At 46.5% G+C, this 26,025-nt stretch overlaps 1 protein-coding gene across 2 annotated transcripts in view; it reads right to left on the bottom strand.

Annotated features, from left to right (window-relative positions):
* LOC146868568 (ryncolin-2-like) overlaps positions 1 to 26,025 on the bottom strand; it is a 304,312-nt gene that overhangs the window by 254,411 nt on the left and 23,876 nt on the right. Inside the window, exon 2 of one of the 2 annotated variants that reach the window (XM_085611342.1) lies at positions 4,180 to 4,284. The exons of the other annotated variant lie outside the window; for it this stretch is intronic. Within the exon in view, the coding sequence (XP_085467468.1) occupies positions 4,180 to 4,284 (105 nt within the window). The remainder of the gene's footprint in view (positions 1 to 4,179; positions 4,285 to 26,025) is intronic. 2 annotated transcript variants of the gene reach the window in all.

The following is a 26,025-nucleotide window of genomic DNA, read 5'->3' as shown; positions in this document are numbered from 1 at the left end:
TTTTGCCGAATTTTCTTTGCCAAAATATGTCCAGACCGCACAGCCATCTCATATATCTCTGTTTTGAAAACAGCAAGTTGTTCTGCGAGTTTTGAAGCAAAATTTTCATACAACCGAGACTTAGATATAGCTAAAGTGGCATTAATTTTCTCGATATCTAAGGAGTTTTTGATGGCATCAACTAGTGCTACCTCACAATCCTGTATATCATTATAATAAGTAGTTAACTTACGCTGGTATTCTCTTTGCTTATTAATTGAATAAGATAGAGTTTCTCCTCTCACCCCTGTTTAAAGGCATCCCATACCATCTGAACAGTCGTTGAGCCCATATTAAGTTCAAAAAAATCCTTAATCCATCTTTCCATATGTGCAATGTAAGATGAATCTACTAACAACCTCCGTTCAAATGACCATGTTGATACTTTGCCAGATAATATAGAGTCTATTTTAAACTCTGTTACTATGGGATTATGGTCTGATATTATTTTTGGAAATATCTCATACTTACAGTTGGATATTAATATAGACGATATGAAAAAATAATCCAAACGGACACATTTTTTGTGGGGTGCCGAGAAGAAAGTATATCCCGGAAGAGTATTTCTTTTAACAAAGCCTACATCCTGAAGACTAAACTCGGAAACCAGGCCGTGTAATGCTTTAAAGATCTTCCTTTTTGAGCCTGTATAAACTGATTCATGAATAATATCAAAATCAGGTTCCAAATGAATATTTAGGTCCCCACAAAAAAGAAGAGTGGAAGGCCAGTCAGCAAGCTCTACACTTAAAAAATTAAGCAGATCAGGATCGTCTGTATTTGGGCCATACATGGAGCAAAGAGTCCAAGAGGTACGCTCTATTAAAATTTCGGCTATTATCCAACGACCATATTGGTCGGTCTTGATTCGTTTCAGGACAGCCTGATTTCTTCTACTAAGGATAGCTACCCCTTTGGTAGTAGTGCATTGATTAGTGCAGCCAAGTACATGCATGCCCAGGTCAGCCAACCAAGCTCTATTGTCCCATCTAAGGTGAGTTTCCTGTATGCAAAGAAAATCTAGTCTCATACTCTGAATAATTTGTGCACATATACCGCGTTTCTTTTTATTATTAAGGCCGCAGACATTCCAAGAACATACCCTGATACTAGTCATCACGACAAATTAATATCTCTAAACAATAGATTGCCATTAGATTGCCATTTAACATATGGTATAGATTGAGTACTGAAAAAATTAAACCAGCAAAAAATGGAAATAGATACAGACATAAACCGGAAAGTCTTACAAAATCATGATCGCAATAATTCTTAAAAAAACTAGAGCTGTCCTTGCTTGCCCCCCCACAGAACACCCCAATCACCCACCACCCTCTGGAACGCCACCCCCCACCCTTCCCAACACCCACCCACACGGGGCATAGGGACTGAGCAGTCCCTAAAATAATGATGTATAGAAAAGCTAGATGTAGCTCACCGCATGCTTCCATCTACCTTGGGTATCTCAAAAAAAAAAAAAACAACAAAAGGGGAGAAAAATGAGGGTGGTCTATATATCCCCTGAGATACGATCCTACAAGAGTAAGAGAGAAAAAAGAGGAGAAAGAGAAAAAAAGAAAAAGGGGGAAAGGCTTGCTTCCCTATCCATCTCATTACGTCGACCACCCTTCTAGTTCTGCTAAACCCTTGTATCCTTTCACATATCTACCCATTTCATCTCAAAAACAAAACATAAAATACGTGATACCCATAATAATCATAATACCATAATGCCCCTAGTAAGCCAGATAATTGACTATTGTAATGAAGACTTTATAATAACATCAAAGTGAATGTAGGCAGTCTTTAGCAGTTTTCTCGGTAGTCAAAAAATATATTTTCTCCTTATTGACCACTTTAAGCTTTGAAGGGTTAAGTAAAAAGGCCTGGGCACCCTTGGCTAGAAAAAGGGGAATTAGCTGACGTAACTGCCAACGTAGCTGAACTGTGGCATGGCAGTAATCTGGTCGAACAAAGAAATCCAAATTTTTCCCCTTACGTTTTCGATCTGGACGAGCCAGATTATATAAAGCCTCCCGTGCCAAAAAATTGTTAAGAGTTATTAGAATGGCTCTAGGCATCACTTTTGAGGCATCCCTAACCTTCCTCTGCGAAAAAGGGAACCTATGTGCTCTTTGTATCTCAACTTCCCACTGCCACTGAGAGAGTTCAGGAAATGCTTCTACAATCAAACTAACCCACCAGAGGTTACACTCAATATGCTATACCAGCTCATGCTTCAACATCGAGAGGAGTCAAAAACCGAGAATTTGCGGATACAAGGCGCAGTCCGACGTCTTCAGAATAACTTTAGGAGAGTGGTGAAAACTTGCAACGAAACATCTGCAAGAGTCCTGGAAGCAGAAGGTAGAATTTCGGCAATTGAGGATGTCATAGTAGAACAGAAATCTCAACTTTTTACTTTCGACACATTGAAGGATGACATTAACTGGAAATTGACCGATTTGGAAAATAGGTCTCGGCGTAACAATTTGCGAATTCTCGGAGTTCCTGAAGCCAGTGAAGGGGCAAATGTGCGTCAGTTTGTAGTCGATCTCTTTGTAGAAGCAAACAGAAAAATCTTAAATATTAAATCAAGTCTAAAATCTATAACTCATGAAGGATACTTTATTTGCTTGTTTTTACTATAGCCTTATAGTCCGCCATAGCGGACTATACCGGCTATTAAAGGTCCGCTGCAGCGTTAAAGGCCAGAGCCAAAGGCAAGGGGCTTTAACAAAGCAGCAGGACTTAAATAGCCTTATAGCCCTGCTACGAAGGCTATTAGAACATTCTGCCGCTAATTAAACAAAGGCTTCAGGGAGCGCGAGGGGATTGAAATCCCCTACGGCTCCCTGAAGCCTTTGGTGTTTATAAATCATAGTGGGTTCTGTATCCAAAAATGTGGTGCAAGATTGAGGAGTGTGGAGGCTCAAGTGGAGTAAACAGCAGTCGCAGCCGGCATGAATCGTGGGTGGGGGGCATAGGTCGCACGGGCGGTTAATTTGAAATTAAAATTAAAATAAAAAGTTAACTTACCTGGCCCGGTATTGCGTCATCTCTGATCCTCTCCTGAACAGGAACCAGTCAGCCTCCCTCCCCTCCCCTAAGCCAATCGCAACGCTGCAATGGCAGCGTTGTGATTGGTTGGGACGCAGACCAGCCAAGCATCTATGGGGAAGCCATGCAGCCTACATGGAGAAAAGGCAGAGTTTGCATGTCTGGCTGACCTCAGCAGTCGGCAACCCTCTCCTCCCCTGCCCTAGAGCAGGATCGCCTGCCCCCAACCAAGCAGTGCGAGAAAGCAGGGAGGTGACACTCCTCCGCCCACATGGAGGAGCCGCCCCTGGTAAACAGACAAACCAAAGGTGTCCATCTTACATTTAGAAGTAATGTATATCAATGTGCTGGAGGGGATCTATATGAGAGGCAAGTGCATGTGGTTATGATGAACAGGCTATGATGACTGCGAGTGGAACTTCTGAAAACCCAGAGAAAACAAAATTATTGATCATTTTAAGGGTCTCTTTAAAGAATGTTAGAAGTGTGGAAAGCAACACTGGGTTCCTATTGCCCTTTAACAGGTTCTCTATACTGTTTGCCTTAGTGTTTTTATTTAGTTTTAGTACTTTTTGCTATTTTCATTTGTAAAGAATTGCCAGTTTTTAGGCACCGTAGGTAATAGATGTTATCTAAATTTAGTGGTACTCAAAGGGGCATATATTTTATTGGATTTGTGGGCTATGCTAAATGGTGAGCCGAAATAAAATAGCTATGCATGTAGCGGAAGATACAGTGGAATGTGAGTGGTATCACTAAAGAGTCAATTGGTGGAACGGGCAGACAGACTATGCATCTACTATTGTTCTTTTGAATTACTGCTTTTTGGCCCATCCACACTTAAAATCACATCTGTTCACTGTGCGCTATTGGAACAAGTGTGCATTGAAAAAATATTGCCACGCTACACGTTTCAAAGAACTCACCTGTTTGAGAGAGAGGGCTTGCCTAGGACTGGTGTCTTTCAAAAGCATTTAAATGTATCATTGTCACTTGGAGCACTCTTTGATTCAGGCATCTGTATTTACAACAAATGGAATACCCCAAACAGAATCCCATCTGAGTTTAACAGTTGTATACCTTTTAATCCTACTTCTCCATAGGTACCAGGGGTTCCAGGAAATCCACAACTGCCTTGCAGAAGGGTAAGCGTGTCCTCTGCACCCAGAATAACAATCTTCGCATCTAAACAAAGGAACAATCATTAGAGTAGGATCCGCTGCACGTCCATTTTCATGATTAGTAAATGGTGTTAATATTCCAAGTCCTCTTGTTTGAAAATAGCTAAAAAGACATTATCTATTTAAAAAACACAGGCCACTGAAAAGTCCAATGTTAGGAGTGTGGGAAAACCATGAATTTTTAAACAGAGGTGACTAGTTGGGAACTATTAAAGTATTTATTACAATATGAGATCGTTTGGCAGCAGCCAAAAACAAATCAATTCTAAAATAGTGCATCGGTGAGAATGAGGAGAAGGTGGAAGTACATCTTGGACTTGGTTCACTAATAGAATATCGAGGAACAAAATATCTCCTCATAGAAATATCGTGACCAAAATACCGATGTCAAAAATATCCACATCCTAATCTTATCATGGTTAGTACAAAAATATCAAAAAAATATATTGATGTCTTTAATATAGCTGTATTAAATATCGTTTTCTTAATATATATAGAATAAAATGATAAATATGAAATATATTGAATAGTAACATTATTTAAAAAATATGTAATATATATTTTAACAAACATAACAAATTAACTTAATTTGAAAAAGTTAAACACAAATATATAATAATTATCATATATATATTTACATATAGCTACTTAAAAAACAGTTCATAAACTAATAATAATAATTTATTTTATAATTTCAAATTTTTTAGATAATATAAAAATATAACAACAACAAAATATATATCGGCATATACCAATGGTCGGAGCCTTCAGGGCCACATTGTAATCGGCCCTACGGTTTACTTTTCAGCCGCCTAATCACGATCTAGGCGGTTGGAAACTAAACCGGTCGGAAACCGGGAAGTAATCTCAAGGGCAGGCCTTTCCGCCCTTGAGATTATGATGCACGGTTTCTGACATTGAAACCATGTCAGAAAGTGTGTTTAGGGGCCCCCAGCAGGGCTGCCTTGTGTGTGCGGCCTTCGGTTGGGGGCCGAGGGGGCACTTATAGTGCCCCCCTGTTGAACCCTGCGACTTGTGGCAGGCACCTTGAGGTGCCTGCGATGGGGTGCAGGGATAAACAACACCTCACATTTCTCAATGGGAGCTTGTGTTACGGCTGGTTTATGGCCCGTAACATGAGCTCCCATTAAGAAATCGGACTATGCGACCAAACAGTGTTTGTCGCATTGTAATAAGTCAGTACGGACCGCTGACCAGTGGTTGGTCGGTCCCAGGACCAAGACAGTGTTGGGCGGACTGAAGTCCACCTGCCATCGTAATCAGGCCCTAAATCTTTAGGAAACTAATCATTCTAATTAAATTAAAAAAGTAAACCACTTATACATCTTAAAATGTATTTAAACAATTTAAAACATAATTAATTATAAATATTACAATTTTAAATTAAACAAAAACATAACAATATACATTTTTGCAATTTAAAATAAATTATTAAACATAATATTTAATACATATACTATTATAACTACAATTTATACAAAACTATGCAGTTTATTATAGTAAATGTATATAAAATTTACTACTCCCACTTTACACAAATTAAAGATAAGAAAACTTACTAAAACTTAGAAATCTCCCTCCCGTAAATACAACAATAATGAAAGTGTTGGATTCGGAATAGGTAGTATTTACTATACCCATTCCAGCCAGTACAACAGTAAACACACTATTGGAGTGCAAAGAGTAAATTTGCTATTCCCACTCCAGTTGGTACAACAGTACTGTAAGTGTTGGATGGCAGAGAGGTAAAATGTACTATTCTCACTCATATCAGTGCAACAGTAGGGAGTGTTGGATTGCAGAGGGGTTAAATTTACTATTACCACTCCACTCAATACAACAGTAAGGAAAGTGTTGGATAAAAGAGGGGTAAACATTACTATTCCCACTGCAATCAGTGCAACAGTAGAGAAAGTGTTGGATTGTGGAGGGCTTAAACTTTACTTTTCACACTCCAGTCAATACAACAGTAGGGAAAGTGTTGGATAGCGGAGGGGTAAAATGTACTATTCCCATGCCCGCCAGTACAACAGTAGGGAAAGTGTTTGATTGCAGAGAAGAACAATTTCCTATTCCCACTCCAGTCCATGCAACGTTAAAAAGAAACAAACTATCTTCAACAAAACCAAATTATTTATAAAAGCAAAGTAATTAATGAGAAATATAAATATGTTTTGAAAAATATAAATATATTTAACAATAAAAATGTGAAAAAAGAAAAACATATTACAATGGTAAAAACATATCACAAATACCTACAAATGTTTTTATAAATAAAATACAGAAATCACTTTCATATCAATAATGCTTGTTTAGTTATTTATTAACCAAAATATTTGCCCACATAATTATAATTTAGTAACTTCCCTCTCTATAACCTCGCAATAGTCACAACCTGCACATAAAATGTAACTTTTAAACACAAATTACTTAAACAAACACTATGAATATTTATCAACAAACTAATTATAATTATTTAAATATTAATTATGTATGCATTACATTTAGGTGCCGATTCCAATCCGTTAAAAAAAATTACCGTACGACTCGTATCCATATTTTTTTACGTACGAATCGTACAAGTCCCGTACAACCAGTGAAGTATGATTCGTACGTGAAAAATACATACGAATCGCTTCGGGAAAAGTCTACGAGACGTACCCGGACAATTTTACATACAAATCGTAAAACTGAAGTCCGAGCGCGCAAGTACGATCGGTACCGCCCTTCCGAAAACACAAGCGCATGGAAAAGGCCCCGTACGGAGCGAACGCCGTACCACTCATATCCGGGTAAACTTGTGCCCGGGATACGAGTCGTACAGCCCCCCTCTCCCCCCCACATCTGTCAGCACCGTACCCCCCCATGTCCGCACTCTACCCCAGCCCCATACGTGTACGTGCCGTACCCCACCACCATAGCCCCGTACGCGTACCTACCGTACCCCACCACCGTGCCCCAGCCCCGTACATGTACACACCATACCCCACCACCGTACCCCAGCCCCGTACTTGTACGCACCGTACCCCACCACCATACCCCAGCCCCGTATTTGGACGCACCATACCCCAGCGCCGTACCCCAGGCCTGTACTTCGACGCACCGCACCCCAGCGCCGTACCCCAGCACCGTACCCCAGCCCCGTACATGTACGCACCGTACCCCAGCGCCGTACCCCAGCCCCGTACATGTACGCACCGTACCCCAGTGCTGTACCCCAGCCCCGTACTTGGACGCACCGTACCCCAGCGCCGTACCCCAGGCCTGTACTTGGACGCACCGTACCCCAGCACCGTACCCCGTACCCCAACACCGTACCCCAGCCCCATACTTGGATGCACCGTACCCCAGCCCCGTACATGTACGCACCGTACCCCAACACCGTACCCCAGCCCCGTACATGTATGCACCATACCCCACCACCGTACCCCAGCCCCGTACTTGTACGCACCATACCCCACCACCATACCCAAGCCCCGTACTTGGACGCACCGTACCCCAGCATCGCGTATGTACGAACCGTACAACAACATTGCATATGTGAGCACTGTACGACAACATCGCGTATGTACGCAACTTACTTACGCTAAAACAACTCGTACAGAACCAGGACACTGTAAAACAGCACAAGGATTGCCAATTCGACTCGCACAACACCACAAAACACGTCTACAGTAGAAAAAACATCTAAATGACTGACCTGGCACATCCAAACAGGCAAACAGAGGCCCAAACTCACAACCACCTCTTATAACACACCCACCAAAATTTCAAACCCAGCCACACCCAAAAATGGACCAATAAAAAGGGCCCACACACACAAACCATGTGCCTTTGCAACAGACCCACTGCTGACAGACACCACACACAAACAACTGCACCCATACACCTTAACGTACTCACCTTCACACAACCTCCTTCACACAAACCCCCTCTTCACATTCAGACCCACACCGTCACATTCACACCCGCATACCAACAACCATCCACACTCACACCCCACACCATGCCCACAGACAAGAATCCAAACTTCACAAGGGAGGAGCTGGACATCCTTGTCAACGAAGTCATCAGAGTCGAGCCACAGCTCTTTGGAACATTGGTCAGACAGACCAGCATAGCAGAAAAATCACGCATGTGGCAGAGGATTGTCGATAGGGTGAATGCTGTTGTGCCCATCAGAAGGACCAGGAATGAATGCCAAGCCAGGTGGTACGATCTGCCGAGGACAGTCAAGCGCAAAATGAACGAGGACTACGCCCAGAGCAACATCACTGGAGGTGGGCTGCCCCGCAGACCGGTACATTACCCTCCCTGGGAGGAGAAGGTGATGGCCCTGCTTCCGCCGGTGGGAGTACACGGAGTCCAAGGAGTGGCCTAGCCTGGTGAGTACACAAACAACTTACGTAACATGGGGGTAATGCCATCCACACCCCAACTACACCAAATGCACGCAACTACCCCCAAGCCCTCACATGACACAACCACACACAAAAACAACGCTCATGCCACTAACATGTTCATGCCCCATTCACAAAGCAAGGCCATGCCATTTCCCAGGCTACACGAACCACAAACACAAGACTGGATGTCCGTGATGCTGGGAGGGTGGGGCTCAAAAAACACAGTGTTCCACTCAGAAGCAGACATCATTGTCCTCAGCCCATATGGCCCAGGTACATACCCATGCACCATGCTCAATGCACAGGGACTGGCTAAGTACTGACAAGGTAGCTGACACTTAGCCCTGCTGTAGGCAGCACAAGGCCCTCCTGTGACCACTGGAAACTCAAACACCAACACCACAAGCTCAGATATCTAGGACAGGAACTCACACTCACTGTCATGCCAGCATGCTCCATGAGGGGGCAGACACATCACCTGGGAGACCCAATGCCAAAATACACTACACCCGACAGCAGGCCCTGTCACACACATACCCCTTACCCAAGCCCACACCCCCGGGGCAGGCAATTAATTTACCCACTCTCACAATGGACGTGACACAACAAGATCAATCCATAGCCAAAGAAGCATCACAGCCAAAAATCTACATGCCAAACACTCATGGGAACATATCAATCTGTCCCCCTCAACATACCCATCCAAAAGTGAACATTGAGAGGAATGCTAGGCACATCCAACTACCTGGAGGAACTGTGCCAACTTGAATATGTATGAAACATGGATGTCGCATGAAACAGCATTAACATGGTCTCTCTCTCACACACAGGGTAACGTCATGGATCTCCCCCCAACAATGGGGGGGAAGAATCACAGTCCCAGGCTCGACCAGAAGCTGATCCCACGGGCAGCGACGACTCTCAACACTCCGTGGATGACCCCAACCCACCTGGACCCTCTGGTGCCCAAGCTCCTGCAGCACCTGCTTCAGGTACATCTGTGCCAACCACCACCCCCATTCCTGCCACATCCCAGGAGACACCCAGGAGCCCTGCCCACACTGAACAACTGAGCCAGTCTGACCTAGAGGGACAAGGTTCTCCGGGCACCCAGGAGGAGGCAGACAACCCCGCAAATGCCATCCCTCAGGGGTCCCGTAGACCCGATGGGCCCACAACGGCAGGCCAGGCTCGTGTGGGCAGGGGTGGTGGGAGTGGAGGCAGGCGGAGTCGAGAACCTGACCAGCCAGCTGAAGGGACCGGTATGTCACACATACCCCACATCCTGGACACATACCGGCGTGACACCAGGGCCATAAGCCAGGTAGTGTAGACCCTCACAGAGGTTAAGAACCAGCAGGCCGAGCAACACGCCAGTCAACAACAACATCAAGGATGGATGGAGGCAAGACTGACTGAGCTCCTGGCGGTGCAAACGGACATGAGCCGTTCACTCTGTCGGATCGCCGACAACATGGGCAACCCTCCCCGTGCCACCAGGCGAAGACCACCACCAGCCACAGGGAGGGAGGGAGATGGAGGATTCGTCCGACGGAGCGTCCCAAGCATCGTCAAGGGCTGCATCTGAGGGTCCCCCAGGAAGGTGGGTTGTCCACGGAAAAGACCGTGAGAGGCAGCGGACCATCCACATCTCCCAGGTCACCTGGCCTGGCACCTGGCCCTGATGCGCAACAGCAGCACCTCATTCAATGACATTCTCTGCCACATGGACTTGCTGGTCACAGTCTGACCAATGATGCCAAACACTGTGGGCTGGACTCTGATGACTTCAAATGACAAGGATCCCATCTCCCCCTGTGAACTTTGGATTCTATGCACACTGTATAGCAACTATTTTTCAACACTAAACACGCCCCCCACCTAGAATAAAATTACATTTCTTTAATTAGATGTTGCAGTCATTTTGCATGAGTACACAACCTACGTGTGGGGAAATGTCAAACTATGCCTGAGTGTTGAACTAACTCCAGCCATCCATACCCTGGGATCTGAGTCTGGTACAGGACCACACATGGGTCACAATGTATCATCCAATACAGACATGGCGCACAATACTCACCCTTGATGGCCTCAAGTTGCTGAGGGGGGGCTTGCAATACTGTGCGGACAGACCAATTTTGGAGAGTATCATTAAGGCGTAGAGGTCATGGCTCATGTGGATGTTCCTGGGGAGGGAGTACCAGGTATGTTTGGCCAGGTGTGAGAACTATGTCCTGCATGCTGGAGTACGGTGGATGTGAAGAATGGTGGCCAGGGTAAGGTTGGATGCACCGAGTTGGCCCAACGGGGACTAGGATGACAGACGTCCAAGGTTTGTTTGGGGTCTGGGGTTGTGGACTGCCTCCTGAGTGTGGTTGAGGAGTCTGAAGGTCATCCTGCAGCAGTCAGTGATCCATTGCAGCTATCTCAGGTGGACGGTGATGTGGATGGGGTGCGGGATGTTGAAGCTGAGGTGTGCAGATGCACCCTGGATGTGGACAAGTTTCCCGTGAGTTTGGATGTACTTGCTCCGTAGAGGGCGGGGCAGTAGTTGACACGGCTGGTGTCGTGGACCTGGGGAATGGTCTGTCTTTCCTTGGAGTGGATCTATCTGTGGATCATGTGGATCATGCAGAGGGTGTTGCAGCATGAGGTACAGATGCTGGTGATTTGCATGGCAAATGTGAGTGACAAATCCATGATGCACACCATCTTGTGTGCGTGGCCACTGGGTGCTTGTGTAGGGCCCCTGCGGGTGGGACACAAGGAGTTGAGACAGCTGTAAGGGGACGATCCTCAGATGATTACTTCAGTCCTGTACAAGTCCAGCCTCAGGTGGCTGATGTTCAGCCATTCATCCATTGACCTCATGCCTTCTTGAATGTTGGAACTGGCAATGGCTGCGTCTTTGGTGAGGGTGAGGAGCACCTGGCTGTCAATGGCACACGACATGATGATGAGGTTGTGTGCGCATGTGATGGTGGAGTGGGGGGTCCTGGACACATTGAAGATTGACACGCTGAGAGATGATCCCTGGGCCATGTGCCAGATGACGCCACTATACTACATGCTGAAGGCTTGAGTCCCACTCCCATGGCCTTGCTGGTGGACGGAGCCGGTGTGGAGTAGGAGGGACATGACCTGGTTGGTGTGACAGGGCCTGGAAGGCGGGGCAGTGCTGTGTAGGCAGTTGGAGTTGCACACTCAGCATGCAAAGGTGTCGTGTGTGCGCTTAGGGTATGCCTGAGAGCAGGCGGTTGATTTTCGGATGGACATTGCTTGGAGGGTGGCTGCAACATCAGACTGTAGTGTGACGTGGGTCATGCAAGGACATGAGGGCCGTGCAATGTGCACGTTGCATGTGCTGACGGTCCTGCCTTTGGCACCGCGTGGCCGCAACAGTGGCACAGACAAGATGATGACAGCCAAATGAATGGGTGGAGGGAGGCAGGGAGGAGCATCTTTGAGGCGTGTGTGTTGCCGAATCCCGCTACTTTGTGGGCCCTTGCTGCAGTGGCCGCAGCAGCAGGCAGCATGTCCTGGAAACTATGCCAAAAGTAGCACACAAAGACAAGGATGTCAGAAAGGACAACTGCAACAGGCGTATGCAAAGGAAGGAGTGTCCGGTTACCCATGGCACACCCAGAGAAAATGGATGCACAATCACCAAAGATGACTGACACAGGATCAGGAAACAGAAGGCCGAGCTGCGCACAGGAGACACACCCTCAGCAGGCGTTGACGGCCCGTTGTGGGGACCAACATGCCCAAATACATACACAACCATGGACTTCATGCACAATAGAGGTTATAACCCATGAAGAACTGCATGCATGTTGCCAAACTACACATAGACTCATATGCACAATCTTTGACAACTATGCCAGAGATGCCGCATGCAAAGTGGCAAGAGACCTGCATTGACAGAGATGAGGCACTTTGGAGGGTGAGGAACACCTTTATTACTCAGGCTCACACTAAGGGAACATTGGCTGAACATGTGAGACCTACACTGGACACTCCCTTCACAACACAGATGTTGTAAATCCAAATGGCGTGGCACACAAGTTAAGGGGATGAGCCAAACACCCCCTGCTGCACACGGAGAGGCTGCAATTCCCCATTGAGCCTCTTATGGGGATGTCCCACACTATGTCCACCCGTAACATCCCGTATGTTTCTGAGGGAAGTTTTACACACATTGATGCCTTCATCAGAATCCACAAACCATTACAGATGACTGTCACGAAGGTTGACTCTCAATTCATGGGAGTCATGCTACATGTCATGTGCCCCATGGTGAGTCGACATGTATGCATGGTAACACAACATGCCCAGGAGCAGTCCCCACACATTCCAAACACGTAACACCCCCAAAATGCCTTGCTGCAATCCTCACCCAAAATGACTTTTCCCCATGTCCATGCATGGAACGCTGATTCAGCACACGTTGCAATACTCATGAGGAATAGCAGGAGGCCAACGATGACACGACCAGACAACATGCGCAAGAACCTGTGGATGACAGACACACAAGAAGTCAGCTAAAAGATTGTTATCCGCATACATAGTCATTTACTCTACAGGAATAATGTTGTCACCATGCGAATTGAAAATTTAGTGTCTCAGTTAAAATGTGTTTTGAATGACATCATCACTCGAGTGACACATCAGAACACACATCTAAGTCACTTAGCATACAGTCAGCTGGACACACACATTGCAACACATGCCACACAAGGCTCCAAGCGTGCACACTCAGACCCAGTGACTCACCATTATGAGAAGAAGTTGCGTATGAGCTGACTCTGGATATCCTCCTCCTCCTCCTCACTTGCCTCGTGACCAAGCCCTTCATCCTCCACGGGTGGATGTTCTTGCTTATGCTGCTCCAGGATGAGTGGCACTGCCTTCTCCACTGCCATGCTGTGCAGCATGCAGCACACGAGGAAGATTTTGCAGACCTTTGCCGGTGCATATGGGAGGGACCCGCCTGTCTTGTGAAGGCACCGGAATCGGCTCTTCAGGAGGCCAAACGTCCTCTCAATCACTCGCCTGGTCTGCCCGTGTGTATTGTTGTAACGGTGATCTGCAGCTGATCTTGGGTTGCGGAGAGGCGTCATCAGCCATGGCATGTTGGGATAGCCAGAGTCCCCTACATGGAAACATCATGTAAAGAAGTGGGTCAGGAGATGCCGTAAGATACAAAGATACCGCAAAACACAGGACAAACAGAGTATACCCACCAACAAGACATGCTCGTTCGTTGTGCAGCCGCAGCATCATTTGTGGCACCCTGCTACGCCTCATGATGTAGGAATCATGTGCTGACCCTGGAAAACGTGCACAGACATGGGAAATCAGCATGTTAGCAAGACACACCACAAGGTCATTTATAGAGTGGTAATGTTTACGGTTGCGATAGGCTGTGTTGGTACCAAAGCCACATGTGTCCCATCAATGGACCCAATGACATGCGGCATCCCTCCCAGGGCATAGAAATCACCCTTGACACCTGTCAACTCCTCAGGAGTCGGAAAATGGATGAATTCATCCAGGTGCTCCAACATGGCTGCTAAAACATCATGCAGGACACGGCTGAACATCGTCTGTGAAATGCCACCAACATCAGCTATGGTGAATTGAAACGTACCTGTGGCAAAAAAATGTAGGGCTGCCATCACCTTCATCTTGGGGGTCAGCGCAGTAGGATACCTGTGTCGTGGTTGGAGGTGTGGTGCCAGCTTGGCGGTCAAGTCCTCAATCAACAGTTGGGTGAATCTGTATCGTCGTATGCAGTCACGTTCCCTCATGGCACCCAAGTCTGGCATTGGTCTGGGGACAGACGGTGCCCTGCAGAAAATTGGAATGAATGACGAAGAGTGAGAACATAACAACATCAATGTCAATGAACTGAGCACATGCTCAACTGCTAATACACATCTGCTAAATACAGAGTCTGGTCTGTGCAATACATCCAGGACATGTATGCCAGCCAGGTGATCCTCCTACGAAAAGCCAGCTACACCCGTTGATTGTCAAGTCTACATGACATGCCCTGAAACGAGCTGTGGGCCAGTGTCAGTGAACAGCCAGAGACATCACAAGAGTGACATACATCCACATATCTGCATTTGAAGGATGTCATCTCATACAGACAGCTGACGGCAAGCTAAACACACAGATCACATGGAATGTCAAATGTACAGATCACACACATTGCGATGAAGGGGTACACGGGAAAACAGAAAACACAGACATTGAGACGACGCAGATATGTCCTCATGTCAAAATATCATGTTCGATGCATACAGACACACGTTGCGTGGAAATCCACATGTGGCATGGTGTGCGTAGATGTGTGCCATGCCCATCTACACACACACACACATGTTGGATGCAGCAACAGCAGATGCAGTTGACGGAACACCAACAGCAAGCTCATGGGAACACCTGACACACACATGACATAGTCACATCGGTGCACGCTGGTCGTTAAATGTCAGTTGTTAGTGTCCCTGTCCCTGGCATCAGGGGACAGTTGCGGGTGGTGGTGACTGTGCCATACCAGTGATGCTGTGCTTGACACGTTTGTACTACATGCACACATGTGCAAAGTGTGAAGGCGAAGTGTGCCACATAGTGCCCCATCACACATGACATGTGTACACAGGTCATCACACATCAATTGTGCAAATACATGAGGAGACATGTGCAATATCACTGCCTGACACACCTAGGCCCTGCAAATGTAGGACAGCAATGACAATGACTTGATGTTCATCCTTGTGCGAGTCTGAGACCTCCATTCCTTACGTGTGTGCATCCTATCAACAGTGTAAGCGTGTGAAACGCACCGTACACATGCTTTGAGGGCGTGTGTACGGTCCGTATCACTAGAGTTGTGTGGCCGTAGGGGTAAGCGTGGTACGGACCGTACAAGTTCGGTCCGTATCACTATAGTAGTGGTGCCGTAGGAGCACGCGTGGTACGGACCGTACACACGCCCTCAGAGCGTGGGTACGGTCCGTGCCACCATTGTAGTGGTGACATTGGGGTACGCGTGGTATGGACCGTACCCATGCTCTGAGGGCGTGGGTACGGTCCGTACCACGCGTACCCCTACGGCACCACTCCAATGGTGGTATGGACCTTACCCACGCCCTCAGAGCGTGGGTACTGTCCGTACCACCATTGTAGTGGTGACGTAGGGGTATGCATGGTGTGGACCGTACCCACGCCCTCAGAGCGTGGGTATGGTCCATACCACGCGTACCCCTACGTCACCACTACAGTAGTGGTACAGACCGCACCCACGCTCTGAGCGCGTGTGTACGGTCCGTGCCACCATTGTAGTGGTGATGTAGGGGTACGCGTGGTACGGACCGTACCCACGCTCTGAGGGCGTGGGTACGGTCCGTACCACGCGTACCCCTACGGCACCACTCCAATGGTGGTACAGACCGTACCCATGCCCTTAGAGCGTGGGAACGGTCCGTACCAACATTGTAGTAGTGACGAAGGTGTACACGTGGTACGGACCGTACACACGCTCTGAGGGCGTGTGTACGGTCCGTACCACCATTGTAGTAGTGATGTAGGGGTACGCGTGGTACGGACCGTACACACGCTCTGAGGGCGTGTGTACGGTCCATACCACCATTGTAGTGGTGACGTAGGGGTACGCGTTGCACGGACTGTACCCACACTCTAAGGGCGTGAGTACGGTCCGTACCACGTGTACCCCTACGGCACCCCTCCAATGGTGGTATGGACCGTACCCACGCCCTCAGAGCGTGGGTACGGTCCGTACCACCATTGTAGTGGTGGCGGGTAGGCGTACACATCCGCTTCCGTTGTTGCGGTGCGCAGGGATTGGTGGACACGCCCCCCGAAGTGACCAGACCCTGGAGGTAATGTATGTCCTCCATATTGTATGTTTTGATTTGGGTAGGGGGTATGTTTCATGCCCCTCACCCCCACCTTGACCCATGGGTGTTGTTCTCACCTGAGGCGTGTGCGTCAGGTTCGGTGCACCAGGTCGTAGGCTAGGAGGGCCAGGTTGACACGTAGGATGGGGTCCATGGCTGTCCGTTGCGTACCAGTGCTTCTTATTCGCGTCGTACTCAATTTCCCGGGAGTTTTTGGCTGCCGTAAAAAATGTTCCGTGCGGAGTGACGTAGGCACGAATCGTACTTGCTGGTCCGTAAAACGCTGCCTGACTCCGTACGGACGTCACGTACGCAATGTCCTTATCAGAATAGTTGGTATTTTTTAGCCGTACGTAGTTTTGTACGATTCGTACGGAAATTGTATTTCTGGTTTGTAAGGTGGATTTCCCGAGTACGAGTCGTACGGAGAATACGCTCCGTACGACCATTCGTACCCGGGTTTTACAGGATTGGAATCGGCACCTTAATGTACTTCCCACATTATACCCCCTAAAACACAGAACACACATATAATATTTTACAGACAAATATGTACACAATTATTACAACTAGTTGTAAAAATATTAATAATGTTAATTAAAAAAATATTAGTTGAAATGAATTTACTCATCACCCTTTACCCCTATGTACCCTACAACCCACACCTAAACGTTTTAAATAAACTAACATAATTATCAATTTTTTAATTAATATTAATGAACAATTATCAATTAATTAGAAATAAATTACTAACCACCCTTTACACCTATACACCCAGCAACTCACACCTAAAAAAAAAATTAGACAATTCATATAATTATCAATTAATTAATTACTATTAATTAAAAACAAATTATAAATTAATTAAAAGTACTTAATTTCCCAACCTTTACCCAAATAACCTCACAACCCATACTTAAAAATAAAAATACACAATTAACATAATTAATTATTATTTATTTAATGTTAATGACCTAATTAATAATTTATTAAAAAGAAATGACTTACCACCCTTTACCCCTGGAAACCCCACAACCCGCACTGGAATTTCACATACGTTTTTTTTATATCACAACAAACATAAATATATATCAATGAAAATAAATATTATAAAATAAAAAATATTCATTAATTTTTTATATTTAAATTATGTTCCACCCTATACCCCTATAAATCCACAACCTGCTAAAGAAATAAAAATCACAAAATGTAATTAAATTACATTTATTAGATACTAAAATATTTACAGATATATAACATATCCTAAACAATAATTATACAAAAATTAAACATCATATACATTTAAAGAATATACTAAAATACATAACAATAACAATACTTTAAACAACTATATTTTTGTAAACGATAATATTTACTTTGATATTTTAAAAATCAATATTACTTACCTTCAATTCATTATTCTTGACATCGAAATTCTTGCTGATGATATTTCCATTTCATGATATTTTAAACTCGCTATTTCTGTAGGACGATATTTTAAGCTCGATATTTTGCCTAAATACCATTGGACTTATTCACCTGCCTTCAAGGTGTTCTATGTCAATCATCTTTACAAACAAGCCCCATACAGGACAAGTAGAATTTAATGATGTGTCGAATTGGTTGTTCGGCAAACAATTAAAATTAACACCAGTTATCAATCCATTGACATGAGGTAACCAAGTTAAACATGATATCTTGAAAAATCACAAGACAAATTAGGGGCCTGATTACGATGCCAGATGGACTTCTGTCCTTCTGCTATCATCCCGGGGATGGGGACCGCCCGCCTATAAGGCGGCGGTCCCACGTATGCTATTACGATGCGACTGCCACCTGCCATATTTAACATTGCGGCAGGTGCTGCTAGCTGCCGCACCTGACGCAATGCTAAAAATGCACTCTTAAAATTTCCATGCACTACGTGTGTGGCACTATAAGGGGTGTGCCCCAGGCCCAGGGATGAAGGGGTGCCCGCTACGGGCCCCAAATCCGTTTCCGCCTACCGTTTCATGGTGGGTTGACCGCCGCGAAACGACCGGTGCAAAGGGATATCATGATTCTAACGGCGGTGCCTGACAGTCACCTCCGCAATGCTAGTCTATGCGGCTGCTGCGACAGGCGGTCAGAAAATGACCGCCTGTTGGAGCCGTGGTGGTCAGTCTTTGCAACCACACATTTCCGCCCGCCATTGTAATCTGACAGGCGGGAAACCGCAGTACAATGGCGAAGGGCCTGCCACCGACAGGCTGTCGGTGGCAGGCCCACCACCATCGTAATGACCTCCTTAGTTTTGGTTTTTAGGTGGAATAGCGCCATAAATTATTGAAATACCATTGCAGCAAGAATCCACCGACACTTGGAATTAACTTTTTTTAAAACATCTAAAGAGGAGGCCTGATAAGTAGGATAGCACTGTCTGGGAGAAGTGTAGCTCACTGGTTAGAGGAGGCATACCCTGAAGCAGAGATCAGGCCTGGGACCTGGGTTCGATTCCCGACGCGGCAGGGTCCAGAACCCAATTGTCCACGGACTCGATAATTCTCGCTTCGGTGCCCACTCTAAGCATGAGTTCACACTATGCAGCTCTGGGCAACAAGCCTGCTTAATCTCCACAACGGCCCCCCGCGGCGGGATGCCTGGCTTTCACCTTGGGGATACCCAGTATGGGTTATCTTACAGGGAAAAACCAGGACGGGTTCCCAATGCAAGCGCCAAGATGCCCGTAGGGTGATAGTTGCGCTCTATAAGTACCCCAATCAATCAATCAATCAATCTTGGGGAAAGAATGACCATGAGATGAACAGAACCCCACTCGATTAGATATTTGCATATTCTTTATGAAAGTGACTGATGTTTTTGTAAATGGTGTTTATTCTTTTTTTCATCTGAAGGTTACTTGATATGGCAAATCTAAAAACGCAGTCACAATTCAGCTGACAGTTTACACCACTTTCTTCTTCTTGTACCCAGTGTACCGATTTTTGGCCCCATCCCTAGGCAGGACTCATCACACCAATAGAGAAACCTCCTGCCCCAGACACCCTGTGAGAGAGCTCCTCTTACACAAGGCCCTACATGAGGGTCAAGCAAAAAGCAAGCAAAAAAAGACAGATAGAAAGCCTTCTTCATTGACACTGTACCAAATAGAGAGGACACCAAAATAAGTATTCTTGTATCAATGGAGAAGAATAAGGTAAGCCCATTAATATGGGAGCTTGGTTTCTCCATCACCAGATTTCCCCTAAACCAAACTTCGGGCGGCTCTTTTTGCAAATCTCTGAAGAGAGATCAGCGGAGGAACCTTTTTTTTTGTAGTTCTCACAGTCAAGCTTGCATTTAGGTGGAGGTCAAACATAAACTGACCAATATATTCATAGAATTATGACCTAAAAATACATAAGGGCCCATTAGGATGTAGGGCGGATTGCCACCGCCCGCATGGCGTTGGCTATCCGCCCTACATCCTTCCCCGCCCGCCACCCATTTCCCCCCGCCATATTAGTATGGCGGGGGGACCCCGGCGGAAGAACAGACCATCTGCCGGTTTTCCGCCGGTCGACTAGTCGACCGGGCAGAAAAGGTGCTCAATATGGTGGCGGTGTCTGCATGACACCGCCTTCCATATTTGGATGCAGGCAGAGACTGTGCCTTTACATGGCTGCGATGCCGCCACAGAAAGGCATGCGGCGTTTGCTGTCGGGGGCCTGTTGCGGGCCCCCAGGGTAGGGGGCATGGGGGGTGCACATGGGGGGTACCTATGGTACCCCCCTGCATTGTCATGGACATGGTGGCAGACACCTCGCGGTGCCTGTCACCTTGTGCATGACAATGCATACAGTGCATTCCCAGCATTGTGGCGGGCTTGCTGGGAATGGAGGATGCCACCGCCACGGTGGCGGTGGCATCCTAATTGCAGGTGCGGGACCGCCGCACCACTGGCAGCCGGTCCCAGCACTGCTAGGGTAGTCCGCCCGCCATCCTAATGGGCCCCATAGTGTAGGAATTTGGTTCCGCCCATTTAACCCCCCTGGATTTTTCACTTTTTGACTACTCGGTATTGGACTTTTTCTGTGAGCGAGCCTCTCAACCGGAGACTCACTCTTTGTAAGCTCTGAGGAAATGGACTGACAGCAATAACAAAGATAGCGTCTGCCTTGTTCAGATAAGGCTGTTTCCTTAGCCAAGGCAAGAGGCTCTGGAATGGTTCCACACATGTGTGTAGGCTGAGAGCGTGAAACTACTGTCTAGTACAGCCTGTTATCACAGAGGGACCCTTCAGGGACTTATACTGACCTGGTGTAGGCCTTATAAAGTAAATGGGCATTCATACTATAAGTCTGTTGGTGCTTACTGAAAGGCTGTGTACTCACTGCATTATACCTTTTGGGTGATGTCTGTGCCTTGCACAGAGTCACCAAACGTAGGCCTAGAGCTAACAGTCAGGTATCACTTTTAGGGTAAACATGTACACAGATTGTAGGTCCACTGTCATGTTTGTGAAAGCTGTACCTCTCCTAACATCTTGAAAATTATCATTCTTCCTTGGTTCTGCCATAATGAGATTCCAGGCCTTTGTTCCCCCTATTTGGGCCTTGTTAATCACTCTGCTGTCCAGCAGGTAGACCAAAGGGCTTCCCACACATTAGAGCCAATAACTCTGCCTGAGGAGATAATCTGCATGTGTTGATTAACTCCTCACTTCATCTGGCCTGGGCAAGCCCACACAATAAAGGAAGGCCACACCTCAGGAGGGGTGCCTCTTAACATTTGGTTGGAAGGGATAGGCAGCTGTGTAAGTTGGAGCAGAGCTGAGGCTCACAGGGAATAACCTTTCATCGATCACTTAAAATTAATGTGTTCAAATGTCTCAGAAAACTGTGCATTAAGTAGGGGTAAAGTGATGATGCAGCACCCTAGGATTGGGCAGAGGTGCCTGTATTCCCATACTTTACTTTCAAAACACCTGCACAAGGGAGACACACTTGAGAAAGCACTGGAACCTACCTGGGAGCAACATTGGCAAAAGAATACCCATCTGGAAGGAGTAAGAAAACAAATAATTTGTTTTCCATGGAATGGGGGCTTGCATAAGGTTCGCGTCCTGAGACCACCTAAAGCCCTGCGACTCCATCCCATGGGGCCAACACAAAAAAAGGCCTGTTCAAGGGGACCACATCTCCACGGTACAGCATGAAAAAGAGGAGCCCCACCACGTTCTCTGGATGGTTGCATGCCAACCCTGCTCCCTGTGCCTGTGTCCTCCCCCTTGTGCTGACCGTGAGCAGGAGACAGCAGAGTGAAGTAAGCTTCAGCTTGCTGCACAAGGATTGTAGCACATGCAAGGGAGCTGACGGAAGCCAATGGTGTATTGAGTCCCCCCTCCCCCCCACATGGCCCGCAAAGAGAAAAAAGGCCCGTGGGTTCCCTGAGTGGGAGCGGTGCACTCAGTACAAACAAAAGAAAAGTTGCAACATGTGGTGGTATTCGGGAACAAAATATTTCAGATGCAGCAGGGCTGCTCATTAGATAAGCACAGTCTTGTGCCATAGGATGGCACCAGAACCCTGTGAGGTATTTACATATTGGACTTTTGTGGTGCTCAAAGAATGGGTAAGGGAACCACAAACAAGATTGTAGTTGTGAATTTGGGCTTGGTTGTAGTACACACTGTTCTGAGGAAGTCGCCAATTTCCAAAGTTATTTACATCTACCCGATTGTATATATTTGAAAATAAGACATAGCATTAAGTGGTGTTGATGTAATTAAAGAACGTTTCCTTTTTATACATCTTCATTTATATAGACCAGTGAGCTGGGGTACTAACCTCACTGCTTCCCTTGAGTAGACCTTGGGCTGCTCTGCTTTGCTACCCTGAAAGAGTCAATTACTAAAAAGGGTATTTTGTTCCTTGTAAAGGGGAGGTTGTTGACCTATTACCCATGAAGGAGTTGCATCCTTTGCAACTAATAAACCAATTTCTCCCACCTAGGGGTCCTATCTCAGCCTTATAATTCACAAAAAGGCGTTGGGTTTTCCTTGAAGGAAAATGTCAGAAAGTAAATGAAAATATGTGGACTTTAAGCACATTAGGCTGATCGAAATGGAAAAGGATGTTAAAGAAATGATCAGAAAAGTAGAATTAAAGAGTATATCTTAAATCTAAATGGGCCTGGTGCACACCTTTCTCTCCCCTCACAATGTATTAATGACTCTTTTTCACACACTTTCCACTCAATACTCTTTTATTTAACCTCTTACCCATAAGCCATTGATCCTCTATCTCACACTACTTTTCCCTTTGCCTTTCTACCGCCTCATTTTTCTCTTCTCTATAGTGTCTCTTTCTCTCAACAGTGCTTTCTCTCTTCCCCTATGTCCCCTTTCATAATACCCATCTGTCTCTCTTACTTTCTGTCTTATTTCTCATACGTCTTTTCTTTCCCTATTTTCTCTCATGCTTACTTTTTCTGTAACTTCCTCTATCCCTGTATGCATCTGGACCTATTTTTCTTTTAATCTCCTAACTTTTCTGGTCTCAGCCATGGCACTAACAAGCACATCCATGAACTGCAGAACATAGGGAGGTCTATGGTGAATGTCATGAGTGAGTGTAGTCAGCCACGTGACTAAACCTATGTGCAGTAGATTTGAACAAAATGAATGATTATGAGTACTAGTAGTTGACACTGCAAGTTGTTGCAACATCTTATAATTTCTCTGGTCTCCTGATGTAGAGGGCCTGGGACCACTTGCAGTCTTTTCTTGCTGACGAGTTAGGCTTCCTCAGACTTTGGACAAGCTGCGTCAGTGTCAGACGTTCTCTCTGTTATTCCTGCAGCAATTGGTAAGTGTTCTTCACAGCAGCTTTGCCACAAAGATCCAAGGCTATGGCACTGGCTTCACAGTGGCCCATCCTGGCACACAGGGGTCCCTGTCTCTGGCTTGCACACAAGTGACACCACAGTAATTGACTTCAGTGCTCACAAGGGCAAAAAACCTATAGTCTTCAAAAACATATAGACAGTTTGCAATCGTACCATTTGGACCGGATGTCCCACAATTAGTTCACCAGGATCTACTTGACAGGATCCCCATGGGCCTTGCACCCTCCAGGTGCTCTCCTCCTCCCCTGCTGGTCTTGACAGGCAAGGAGAAGGCTGGCTCTCCTGGCTCAGGGCAAGTGGTCTTGACTTACAGAGTGATGGATCCCTTTGGGACAGAAAAGACCCCAGCATTGGGACATATGTGCACCCCTGCCCTGAGTGTTCCAGCTGCATAGATATCTGGATCCCTGGGAATGGTTTTTGTTCATGGACGAACATGGATTATGCATGGACCCCATGCATTAGGCCTGTCTCACAACCATGCAGCTGAAGTAGACCGGGAGGAGCGCGCCAAGTGCTTCACTCATTAAGGTAAAGGGCTGCTGCACTTAGCCCGAGTTAAGTAACACTTGTGTGGTGGTGGTAGCATACCCAATTTTGGGTTCAGTAGAATCAGTAATGTGAACAGGACTTTTGTACCTGTGTCACTGGAGTGGATCCTACATGCCCACACATCTAAAATTCTGTGGATGTGTACTTAACTCACCCTTGAGCTGCATGGATTGTGTGCTTCACCGTAAAGCATGTGATATTCGCATGTACATCGTGGGTTGCATATGTGTGCCTGTGGATGGTACATAACAAGTAGGCCTATGGGTTCAATTTTGTAAGCCCAGTGCCTGGAGAGGTGGAGCGGTGAAGCTTGCAACTACTAGGCAGGAGATGTGTATTGCATACACTCCTGAAGACTTTGGTGGGACAGACACACTAAAGGGCGATGAGAAGAGTATCCTCTGTGCACATCAAACGGCTCTTTGATTCCAGGAAAGGTTACTGGTCTGAGGGGCCGGATATCATTATCAGAGAGATAATGCAACTGAGAAGATTGTCACTACCAGAGAATCTTCATGGAGAGTAACGCTTAGTCCTTTGGCCTTTTACGGGGCATATTTCAGTGGAGGCTGACAACCAGGTATGATCCCCAGTTATCCCCTGGGCCTATGTTGTGGGTCACTCAGAATTAGACCCACTGCTGCTGTGGCAGAATGTTCATTTGACAAAGCAGTGCAGAGGAGAGAGACCCCCAGGCCAATCGGGACCAGGTTTCTGAGAGAGCTGCCTGCTCTCTTGCTGAATTCTGTAACCTCAACAGGGGCTACAGTGAAGTTATGGGCCATATCCCAGTGTCACTGATCTTATTGGGACTGTCTCCCACAAATGTGACCTCCCCCTGTGCAGGAGGGGGCTATTGGGACTGCTGAGGCTATTGCCTTATGCCGATGAGACTGTTAGGGCTGTTGCAAATCAGACTGAAGGCTGTTGCACTTGTCTGTCATCCCATGCACCCAGAGGGGTCACTGAGAGTGTGGATCTGACACCCTAAAGAACTGACCTTATTGGGAGCATTGGCAGTGCCTGTGACCCCCAGATGTCAGGATCAGCAGCGATACTTGGGAAATAGTTCAGAAGCCACCCTGCACGAGCGCCGCTGCTTTAGAGACTTACCAACAGGAGCTGCGAATAAGAGGGAGATGCTGCACACGGAAGCGTTCTCCATACCAAGTGCCTCAGCACGCCAACCCAGCCGGTCGCAGGGTGGGTGCAGTGCAAGCTGCTCATTGTGGAGCATGAGTAAGAGAAACATCCCCACTCCCAGACTCTCCAAAAGGCCACATTTGGGCAAAGTGGAAGCAGTGTGTAGGACAGTTTATGATGCATTGATAGTGCAGGCAGCATCGCGGATAACCCCCTAAACTCAACCACAGACACAGAGTATAGTGTGGAGGAGGGGGGAACAAACGGACCCGCAGGGGGTATCACTGCCCCGGCAGCACTATGTGCTAATCAGACTATTGGTGTGGATTATTTAGTGTGTTATGTGTTGGTGTTTATAATAAATACTGCTTTTATACAAAAAGCAGTATGGGACTAGACAAACAACTTATTGTGGTCTCTGTGGGTATTTTGAGTTAGGAGCTCTCTCATACCTTAGAACCTACCTCCCCATGAAGACTCCAGAACCTGCGCTGCCACTGACAGTCAAGGGTTTACAGGGTAGTTCTTGGCCCAGTTACTCATAGTAGGTTGGGCCCTGGGACATCCGACATACTCTTCCCCCAGCCAGAGTCTAGCATACTTAAGTACCTAGTCCTGGGTGCAGCACTTCTAGTCTTGGTGATATTCTTTCCACGTTGATGAACAGCGCTGTTGAACAGCTTGGGGAACTCATGCTCCAACCTTTATAGTCCAAATCCAGACATACATGTGAATAAGTCAGTGCCTAGTTTGAGCCAGTAGTTGCCGGCAGGGACCACCAGCATTCATTTTAGGGGACCAGCACTT

This window comes from Triturus cristatus, chromosome 1_2 (genome assembly GCF_964204655.1).
Source record: "Triturus cristatus chromosome 1_2, aTriCri1.1, whole genome shotgun sequence".
In the NCBI taxonomy this organism is placed as follows: Eukaryota; Metazoa; Chordata; class Amphibia; order Caudata; family Salamandridae; genus Triturus; species Triturus cristatus.
Note: the sequence above shows the minus strand (reverse complement) of the source record. Positions and strands in the feature narration are given on the sequence as shown.